The sequence below is a fragment of the Juglans microcarpa x Juglans regia genome, chromosome 5D (assembly GCF_004785595.1).
Source record: "Juglans microcarpa x Juglans regia isolate MS1-56 chromosome 5D, Jm3101_v1.0, whole genome shotgun sequence".
Classification (NCBI taxonomy): domain Eukaryota; kingdom Viridiplantae; phylum Streptophyta; class Magnoliopsida; order Fagales; family Juglandaceae; genus Juglans; species Juglans microcarpa x Juglans regia.
The window spans coordinates 13,590,233-13,601,387 of record NC_054602.1 but is presented as its reverse complement, the minus strand read 5'-3'; the positions used below and the strand labels follow the sequence as shown (position 1 = coordinate 13,601,387).

The 11,155-nt window shown below is 34.4% G+C and overlaps 1 protein-coding gene across 2 annotated transcripts; it reads left to right on the top strand.

Annotated features, from left to right (window-relative positions):
- On the top strand, window positions 1-11,022 carry LOC121264916 (floral homeotic protein AGAMOUS-like). Of its 2 annotated transcripts, XM_041168285.1 has the most exons (9): window positions 7-287; window positions 581-816; window positions 5,879-5,960; window positions 8,653-8,714; window positions 8,809-8,908; window positions 9,059-9,100; window positions 9,745-9,786; window positions 10,010-10,179; window positions 10,720-11,022. In XM_041168285.1, exons 2-9 carry the CDS (start codon window positions 590-592, stop codon window positions 10,721-10,723), a joined length of 729 nt encoding a protein of 242 aa, XP_041024219.1. In that variant the 5' UTR covers window positions 7-287; window positions 581-589; the 3' UTR covers window positions 10,724-11,022. The 2 variants fall into 2 exon arrangements, with proteins under 2 accessions (XP_041024220.1, XP_041024219.1); XM_041168286.1 differs by lacking the exon at window positions 10,720-11,022 and having other exon boundaries at window positions 1-287; window positions 10,010-10,183.
- The last annotated feature ends 133 nt before the right edge of the window (window positions 11,023-11,155 follow it).

Genomic DNA, 11,155 nt, shown 5'->3' with positions numbered 1-11,155 from the left:
CCCATTTTAGCCTTCTGAGTTGCTTCGTCTCCTCTATTACCAATTACCACGACCTGAATACAAGAGACCCTTCCACCCAATTAAAAAGGCATACAGCAGAATAAGTAGGAGATATTTCTTTTTATTCAAAAATAGTAAACTGGATTAAAAGGTCCCTTTTTCTTTATAAATACGTACCCTTAGCTTTGCCCATCTTTGCTTCAATTTTCTGCATTTCTTCCTGTCCAGATTTGTGGCAATAGAAGAGAGAATAACAAAGGCAGAAAATTAACCTGCTTCCTCACCAGGTTAGTCAGCAAAATAAACCATTTTCAAGTGCTTCCCCTCTTTAATTTGGGTTTATCATTCTTTTCCACATCAAGCCTGGATTGAGCAAGCCACTAGCATACCCAACTTGAAAGTAAATGTAAATTTGCAACTCACAAGATGTTGAAATCTGCGAAAGCTATTCTTAGATTTCAATTTTTTTCATTTCATTTCTTTGGGCAGTACAATAGAAAAAAAATCATGTTCTTGTGTAATATTAGTGCTTGTGTTTCTCTTTCGGGATGAATTATTGACCTGTTCCTGCTTGATTCAGTGAACAACCATGGCATACCCGGATCAATCGATGTCAGTGTCCCCCCAGAGAAAAATGGGCAGAGGAAAGATTGAAATCAAGCGGATTGAAAACACTACTAATCGTCAAGTCACCTTCTGTAAGAGGCGCAACGGCTTGCTCAAAAAAGCCTATGAATTGTCTGTTCTCTGTGATGCCGAGGTTGCCCTCATCGTCTTCTCTAGCCGCGGTCGCCTTTACGAGTATGCTAACAACAGGTATATATGGCTTGCTTCGTAAATGCCTGGCCTTTAACTTTTCAAAATTTTTAGACTTGTTTCTTTGTTCTTGTTCACCGATCTCAACTACCTGGTCAACTTCTTCTCTATCTTCTTATTTCTAAGTGCCTCTCTCTCTCTCTCTCTCTCTCTCTCTCTCTCTCTCTGTAGTTTGAAATCTTCGTTTTTATCTGTAAATATTTTTTCTTTTTCTGCAATTGATCTTTGGGTCATGAATTTAAGCACTAGAACATCATCATTTTAATGGTGCAGTTAAGATTCACTTTTATCCCTTTCTTCTGTTTTGTTTTTTTCCCCTCTATCATGAGCTTTATAGGTTTTCTTCCTTATTTCTCTTTTTTATCATATTTTTTTAGTTCTTGGTTAGGCAGATACATAGATCTGGTGTAATAGATAGACATAGAGAAGCGTTACAGTTGTTGGTAGAAACAAGTAAAGATTTGGGAATGTATGCGGGATTGTGAGATCAGCTCTCTTATCCCGTTCGTTGTTTTCTATCGATCTCCTCCATCCGTTGTTAAATTTTCTGTTTCCTTTCTCTTTCCCTTTCCATTATTCTCCTCTCTCTTGTCATCTTTGAAGCTAAAAAGGCCTACAACAAAAGCTGGCACGTTCTCTTTAGCCCAATCCCCTCCATCTCCTTAACACTTCCTTAATGGCACGTCAGTTTGACATCAAGAAATCAAAGTACGATCGATTTCAAAAAATTATCAAGTGTTTTTTTAATAAAAATAAATAAAAGGAGAAACTTAGGGTTCCAAACCCAAATGGGTTTGATCTCTTGCAACTCGTTGAAACTCCCTTTCTAACCAATTACAACCAAATCAAGTCGCAGAAACACGCACCTAACTTAGGTTTTTCCCACTAACCACTAAAAAGAAATCCCTAATCTGAGTTGTACCACGTACGTGCTAGCTAGATGTTCTCTCAGTCGACAGATATACCCGAATTAGGGTTTATTGGCAACAGCATGGCGTAATCAACTTGTCCAAAGACTCTAATGGGTAATCTTAAATCACGAAAAAAAGTCATCCAGTACTGCCAATCAAAACCAAGGATATAATACCGCTTTTTTCCCTTTCCAAATATTTACTTAGGAACTGCACAGGTTAAGTTAGGGTTTCAGGATCGGACTAAGATTTGTCGGAGTTCAAAGAATCTTTGGTAACGTCATACATCTTGAACTTCTGACAGCTGAGTTTATGCCATGATTCTTATACTGGGGTATCTTCGTTTCCTTTTTTTTTCTTGCATAAGTGGGTTGTCTTCATTTCAGACTTTCATCCGTTGAAACCCTAGTTTTTATATTTAATATTGGTGCAGATTATTTCCCCACTGGGGAATTAATTCTTTTCCTTTTAGAGCTCTCTTTCTCACTCTCCTAATTAGCATTCATGGAGTAAAATTCCTTACCAAAGCTGAAATAGCAAAGAGGAGTGGGACAGATTGAAAGAGAGTGACGAGTCAATGAGAGTGGCGCATCCAGGGTCATCATAATGTCACTGCTGGCAATATAGGCTGGCCGCTGGCCTTTGCATTTGCTCAAAGATCTTGCGTAGATATATTTATGTAAGCTTCATGAGAAAGACAAAGGTTGAGAGAGAGAGAGAGAGAGAGAGTAAAGGAGTCAGGAGAGACAACGTCGTACGACAACTGCGGGCCAATGGGAGAGTTCTGAGCTGCTAGCTGCGGGAACGGACGGCTCTGATATCATATGCTCAGACTTCCAGATTAAAAGAGACTTGTTTAATATCTTATTACAACTTTTACCTATTCAAAACCCAATTCTTTAGAGGTTTCGCAAACTATCGAGGTGGGTAAGACGCTGTAGTTTGAGGGGGTTATCCATCGTGTAATGCGTTCGTACTTGATAATATTGCTTGGCCAATCATATTTCAGCAGGTAATGCCAGCATGGCAGAGATAGCCAATCAGCTGCTCGACGAAATTAAGGTATCAGAACCTGGAAAATGTTGGCTCACTTTATTTTCTTTCCCGTTATCCTTATCTATACATACTCCTACGTTGTTGGGTGTCACATCTTGTCACATTCCTACCGAGCAACTCTGACGGAAAACTGAGATTTTAATCCTCCAGTTGCCTTTTGGGTTTCGTATTAAATATTGAATCAGTTAGCCGATAAATTAGTTGATTTGACCGTAAAGAGTTGTCATTTCCCCCTAATGATCTGAGCTTAATCAGCTTAATTCCCGCATGAGCTTCCATGATAAATAATATGTGTATTCATTTGGGGTCACGCTCATGAGATATGATTGATCTTAAAGCTATTAGTATTTTTGGTGGTAATGATCTTAATATTACTTTTATAGTTAGTATATATATATATATATAATTGCTAGCTAGACACACAGTACTATATAAATATAGGCCAAATTAGATGTTTATATGTTAATGAATTGTTCACAAAAGAATATACATGCATGTCTTCCAACTCATCATAAATGGTAGACTTCTAAGGATTTATCAACAAGCGTTTATCATGACGCATATAATATATATATATATATATAGAGAGAGAGAGAGAGAGAGAGAGAGGTAACGTTTTGATACGTACACTGCCTGTTGTAGTTTTAGTTCGGATTTCTATCATCTATTTTATACATTATTTTTCCTGACACAAATGAAACAAGTTTCCCACAAAAATGAAAGTAGTGAGCTGTTTAGTCACTTTTCCCATTTTTTATTATGGTTTGGTTGATTTCCCTTTTACACAGCTAGCTTTTCGTGGTCCAGTGCTTTCACATGCATTAAATAGTAACTAGCTAGGACGACCAGAAGATGTATGCATGCATATATATATGCTGCTCACCAGGCTGCAGATTGATTAATATATATTACTCCATGTAAATGCAACAGTCGCGTCCCTGAATTGTACTTACAAGTTTATTCATCAGTAGAATCAGTACTATACAACATTTTCAAGTAGTGGGTTTTCAACTACTTTATTGACTAATTGTTACCCTTCCAGTTTATTTGTTGTGTGTGTCTAAATTAATTATCTGATGGAGATCATATGTATTTGCTTTTTCCATCATTAACCATGCAGGAGCTCGGTTGCAGGCTTGTTTTAATGACTATACACACACACACACTTCTATGGAAATATATATTTTTAGAAAAGTTCTATTGCTAATTCTTTTCTATCATGATCATCTTCTCAGCATTTCTTGATGTGGTATAAAATGATTGGCTCATAAATAGAAGATAACAAATAATTTTCAATTATCTAATACCCCAACAAGTATGGTGGCTAGAGGATGATGATAAAAGGGATGACGAGTAACATTACTCAATATGTAAACTTATGATATTATTGAAGTGAGCACAAGGCCGCTAGGAATAATGTTTTCTAAGTACGAGTTTTCTAGTACACCAGCATGGGTAAAATTCTACAAAATCTAATACTGTTGTGGACACCATAGATGAGGATATGGAATGCCTAGAAAGCATCATTTGGTACTCTCTTACTTGGATGGCTACACTACCATGCATGCATGCACCATGAGGTGTCTTCATTTGCTAGAACCTAAATCGAGATTCATCAAGCCGATAAGGAGCTATCTAGGTCCTTGTTCAATTATTTTAGTAATGGTGAACAAGCAGTACAATTAGTGGAAGCGGAATTAATATATATCTTTGAAAACTGTAATGGTGAACCGGTGCATCGATCTTCGATGCATTAATCCAGTGTGGCAAAAGAAGAATTCTAGTAAAAATGAGAACAACGAATGAATATAAGGGAAGAACCATGCCACTCATGGAAAGTCAGATGGTCGCTCCAATATTAAAATAGGGGAATAGTAAAGATCAGGAGGATTGTGATTATAAGATAAGTTAGAATTTAAACCCTCTTGATCGATCCTTGCGTTCCTTCTAATTAGGGTATTTTGGATAGAGTATGTTGCGTAGAGAGCAGAAGAAGAGGAAAATTGATGCAAACTTTCTAAAAAGGGATTAGTTTTTTTAATTTTGTTTGGATTTGATAACCTTTGATTGTAACTAGTTATTGTACTTAGTGTAGGATTTGGATCTCTTAGAGTCCTGGACCGAACTTCAAAGTTTAGAGTGTGAAACAGATAGATATATGAAGTGGACTCTGCAACATTTATAGCTTACTCGAGTGAATTTCTCATGCACCATTAAATATTTAATAAATGTTATGGGGCCATTTTATATGTTTATCTCTCATACTCTAGGCCCTAGTGTTCTACTAAAAACTCTAGGCGATCTAGATTTAAGGATACTATAATGTGCTTAAGGGACTAATCCATTTACAGCTTGTAATATTGCATTATTTATTGTATATATTAGAAATTCTTTGGATTAATTGAGTTATTAAACTCAGAAAAAGAAGGTTGGAGAGGTCCAAGCAAATCCCTAATATCTTTGTTAGGCCAGTACTCTATGATAGATCATGACACAGTTCATGTCTTACGATCAAGAGATTGTGATTGGTTTAGATAGCACTTATAATTATGGTCATGCAAGAAAAGCACAAGCCACCAGAAGCTTAAATTTTGAAAGAATTAGTCAAACTACGTACCTATGTTAAATTCAATACATATTTCATCCATGAGCTTAACACACAATCGATTTTACATGCACCTTGGTCATGGCTGGGAAATTCAAGCTTGTGGCTAGCTTGAGTATCTCTTAATCCTAATTATACCAGCTAGCTAGAAGATCAAGTAGCGAGACCGAAAATCCTTTTAACATGTGTTCAATGATTGCCATGGCATAATTCACTATAAGAAAACTATTAATTTATTGTCAATTATTTCTTATTAAAATTAATATTATATTTTGTTAAATTAAGTCTATTTTTATCACAATTAGTTATTTTCATCATAAATAATCCGTGATCCATGCACATTTTTCTTGTAGTGTAAAATGACTATCTATATATATATATAATGATAAATTCAAATATTGCCCATATTTGTGCTATGTTGTACGTCATGCACCCAGGCAACTTGGAATTCTCATTTCATTTTGTTCATTTTCCAATATTATGATTGCAGTGTCAAATCAACAATTGACAGGTACAAGAAAGCATGCGCAGATTCCTCCAATACTGGGTCTGTTTCTGAAGCTAATACTCAGGTAAACGTTTATTTTTTTTAATTTTATATATACAATGTTTAATGAATGTTACCTGGAAAAAATCAGATATTTTTTAGTTATTACTTCTCATTGTGATAAACAAAAGAAATTGAGCTTCTTTATATGCATACATGTGTTTGGAAATAACTTCATGATGATCTTGAACAAGTGATAAGGATATTATATATATACAAAAATGCTTGAGACATGGACGATTTAAATGGACAAGATCAACTGTGAATTATTTTTGCCTTTTTTCGGATCTTTCTGATAGAAAATAAAATATAATAAGAAATGAAATGAAGGAAAGAGAGAGAGAAAGACTTTGGAGGCTAAGTTTTTTTTAATTATCAAGTGTAATTGAATTCAAGGCATAGATCCCTATTTATAGGAAGAATTGCATTGAGATAATACAAGAAAAATATATAATAATTATGATAACCAAATCAAGATAATATCAAATAAAGTGATTTGATCATTATGAAAACCAAATCAAGATTATATAAAATCAAAGTCTTGATTTGATATTATCTCCAACATTCCCTGAAATTCAAGAATTTTGAAATCTTGAGTTCGAAATTTGATTGTAGTCTTTATATTTGTTGATTGATCATTGATGAGATAATAAAAGTGACGGTGATGAAGTGCTAGTTGAAATATCAAATATGGAGTTGTGGACAATAACGGGCCGCAGACAACAAAGAGCTAACAATAGGCGTAAAAATTGGGTCGATAATGGTCTACATATATATGGCCTTGGTCAATTATAGGACCAAAATCTAAATGCCAAAAAAAAGGGGCCTGAAACTTCAAGCAATGCTCACAATTAATAGATCACCAAGATCCAATAAAAAAGGCTTACAACAAATAAAGATACTCCAAATACATGAGTTTGAGACGAAATATAGTATGAAAATTTTGTGAGAGGCAAAAATAGTAAAATAAATTTAAAGAAATAGTCAACATGGTCGAGTCTCGCATTAGCCAAGTACTTTGATACCATGATAGAAAATAAAATATAATAGAAAATGAGGTAGAGAAGAGAGAGGCCGGAGAAAGATAGATCAAGTTACATCTTTATTATTCTTAAGTGTAATTGAATATTCCTATTTATAGGAAAAATTATATTGGGGCGAGATAAGACAAATATTATATATATTAATCATTATTAAAATCAAACCAAGATAGTACTATCAAATCAAAGTGGTTTGATAATCAAGAAAACCAAATCATGTATAATTGAATACAAGACATAAATCCCTATTCTTAATTTGATAATATTATATCCAACGCTTGGCAATCGCCATTAATTTATTGTTATTTTACTTTCACCAATAGTCCAACTTATATTTTGATGAGTACTATTCGCTTTTAACGTAACATTTAGCTACTTCTCAAATCCAATCCACATTATCCATTTTTTAGATCTTATTCACTAATTTATATTGAACACCATTTTGTGATCATTAGATCTGATCGCAAACAGAATGAATCTAGTAATTTGCCAAGCCCTTGCAGTCAAGTACTAATTCTGTAGTAGAAACAGTTGAATCTAACCATGAAAACATGATCTACCTAATTAATTATTAACGTTAATAGATGTTATATCTATTTTAACAACACCAGTAGTAAGACTTCCCCCACCCCAACCCCGGCACAAAGTTGCTTTTCCCTTTAATTTCATTGTATACTTCTATTTCCTGCAGCTCGATCATATCGCTCCTTAACTTCATCAAGGAGCATTCATTTTTTAACATGAATAACGGCCTAAACCATTAATATTTATGTTGTTCAATAGTATCTTATAATATGTTTCGTGATTTTAATTAAGAAATTAGCTCATATCATGATCTTCTATAATTTATTGATAAAAATATGGTCATGTTTAATTTAATAGTACTGTAGCTTGGACGCTTGGTAAATAGATGATAGGTACAAATGATCTGAATGTTTACTTCTATTTCTTTTTCCTTGTAAGCAAACATATTATATATAAACCAAGCAACCCTTTACATGAATTTGGACCATGGCCATGCACATACATCACAATGAAGACTGGAGCCTCGAAAACTACGATCAAACTGCACATCTAGTACAAGTACGTACAGAAACATAAAATTGGCTTGAATTTGACATATATATGGGCATCCACCACTACACATTGACACCCAACCACAACAAGGCCAGCTTGAGACAGGCTCCATCAGACTAAATTAGGTGAAGTCATATCCATTCTTAGTTAAAGGTTAACCTATATATAGAACTAATTTTAAAAGGTCAAAAAAAAAAAAAAAAAAAAAAAAGCTTTGAGGTCTTTTGTTGAGGTCTTTTAGGCTTGTAGCTGCGATATTATATCTTCAGTACTACTATTGATTCTCACCATGAAAGGATGTAAAAGTATAAAAGATAATCGATCCTTTGTTGAGGAACAAATCCTTTATGCTTGTATATATTGAGAATCATTGTTCTAGCCTTAGCTATCTGCATCGTAGATGAGATTTTTCTAGACACAAATATAATGGTTGGCATATATGGCTCTTACTGAATTGAAATAGTGCTTGATGGTTGTTGCAATGTTAATGGTGTTTGCGCTAAAAGTATAAAATATCGCTCACGACTCATGAGCATATATATATTAGATTGAAAATTGCTGCTAGACCTAACAGTACTTGATTAACAATTTTTATGTCAGTTCTACCAGCGAGAGGCTGCCACTCTGCGACAACAGATAAATAGTGTGCAAGAATCAAACAGGTTATATATATAAGTATCTCTATGACATTCTCATTATCTTGGAGTTTTACATGAGTACGTTGCAATAAATTTTTCTTTGACGATGTTATTCTAGGAAAATGTTGGGTGAGTCTCTGAGCGGTATGGCTTTCAAAGATCTCAAGAGCTTGGAGAGCAAATTAGAAAGTGGAATTAGAAGAATCAGATCCAAAAAGGTAGCTCTTTCATCTTGATCTCCATGAAAGTTTTCTTTTTCTTTTTTTTATTAATTAACAAGTCATCGATTATTATTGCTAGATCCCAAATTCACCCTAATTTACCTTTTCTTTTGTTTTCTTTCCTTTCCCTTGTAAATCAACCTGCAGAATGAGCTCTTGTTTGCTGAAATTGAGTATATGCAAAAAAGGGTAACCAATCCTTCTCTTGTGCTAATATTCATGCCTAAATTTATCCTCTTTTTGCACTAATGTTCCAAAATTTTTATCAGATGTTTGTAGAGCCTGTTTTTTCATTCCACAAAGCTTAATTAATTACCATTTCGGAAAGTTGGCTAGCTTGTATTAATTATATGTCTAATCAATATGCTTCTTTGATTATTAGGGTGGCGGAACAACTTCTGAGTAATTATATATGGATATATGGACAACCTCATTGTCTTTGTGAAGCCTACATATGATATGCATATTTTTAATTATATCAACGCATTTGCTTCTTAAAAAGAAAATCAATCATTGATGAATTGCGGTTGCTACGAGCAATTCATTCGAGAACAAATCAATTCATGTGACAAACAACAATATATCATGAATTAACATAAAGTTGTCTCATTTTATTTTGTGTCTGTAATTAACATGAAAGCTCTGGAAAGCTAGCTGCAGGCCATAGCTAGCATCTCATATTTGGACATGATCTTTACATATTTCAATTTTTCAATGAATGGTCTAATCCATTCATGTTGACTTCCTAAAAAGATATTTTCTGTATGTTGTTATATATATATATATATATATATATATTCATCGATCATAATTAAAATTTCCATCTATTGCAGGAAGTTGACTTGCATAACAACAACCAGCTTCTTCGTGCAAAGGTTCTTTTTCTCTCACATATGAATATATGCGCATATATAACATGTAAATGTATACAAGTACATATATACATATATTGTATATTTGCGCGCACGTGCGTGCACACACGCACACATATGATCCGTACATATAGAGCTAGCACGCGTGCACCCCGGCCATTTGCATGCTGGTAATCGTACGTAGCAATGATAATTAAGCTGTATGAAGATTTTTTGGATGGTGTAGATAGCCGAGAATGAGAGGAACCAGCAAAACCTGAACGTGATGCCAGGAGGGGGGAACTTTGAGCTCATGCACTCTCAACCATTTGATTCTCGAAACTATTTCCAAGTTGATGCGTTGCAACCCAATCATGATCAGTACCCGCGCCAAGATCAGATGGCCCTTCAATTAGTGTAAGATATATATATATATATATATGATCTAATTCATCATTAACGTTTTCACCATTGTCATGATGATCAACAACCGTAACATGCATTTCTATCGTTTTGCATGTGGACATGATCATGATATATAAGCATTTGATGTTTTTCATTAAAAGATCTTTTATTCAAAATGTTTGCACATTCAAATAATCACATTCAAATATAACGTGATTATCAACTATAGGATGTTGTTTGCCAGCAAATGTCCTACAACATCACAGGCCAGTAGACAAATAATTCTGAGTAATATATGGAGTGTGTTCATCATGTTGTAATTTTAACTCATTTAATACATAGTACTATTGCGTATCTTGGCTTATTATCTCAATTGCGCTGAAATCTATCAGATTCCATCCTACTGTTTTTGCGCTTCCCATCTTTCTCCACCTTCAATCCAACAATTTTGGTTGTTTGTGTCTCTGCGCCTTTGAAGTAGCCCAATATTAACTTTTAACAGCTCTTTCAAAATATTCATCTAACATATACTGTCTTATGATTTCCTTGCAGTTAAGTGTACGTACGTATCAAATGAAAGCTACGTACGGGTATGTTGTCAGGCACTAAACTAAGGTTATTACCCTCTCATGGCGCGGTGATGGCCGGGTTTGTAAGACAGCGTTATAAGACTCATTTAAGTGTGTTATTAGAGATTGATTTCTTTTGTGTGTGTCTATGCTTGCAGTAAGAACTGATCTGTAACAGTTGACTAACATATTTCCCATCATAATTAGACTGGTTTGGTCTTAAAACTAGTACGTACGTACTCTCTTGAATTGCCAAAATATACAAGTTTGCGTGTGTTTTGTATTTTCAGTCATAGTTTAGGCAGTTCGTTTAGTCTGAATATCTTATCCGAAACCTCACTTTCAGTTTCATTATTGATTACATAATAGTGATCGTTCCTTGAAATCTAATGAGCGGGGGGCATGCAAGTCCTTACTCT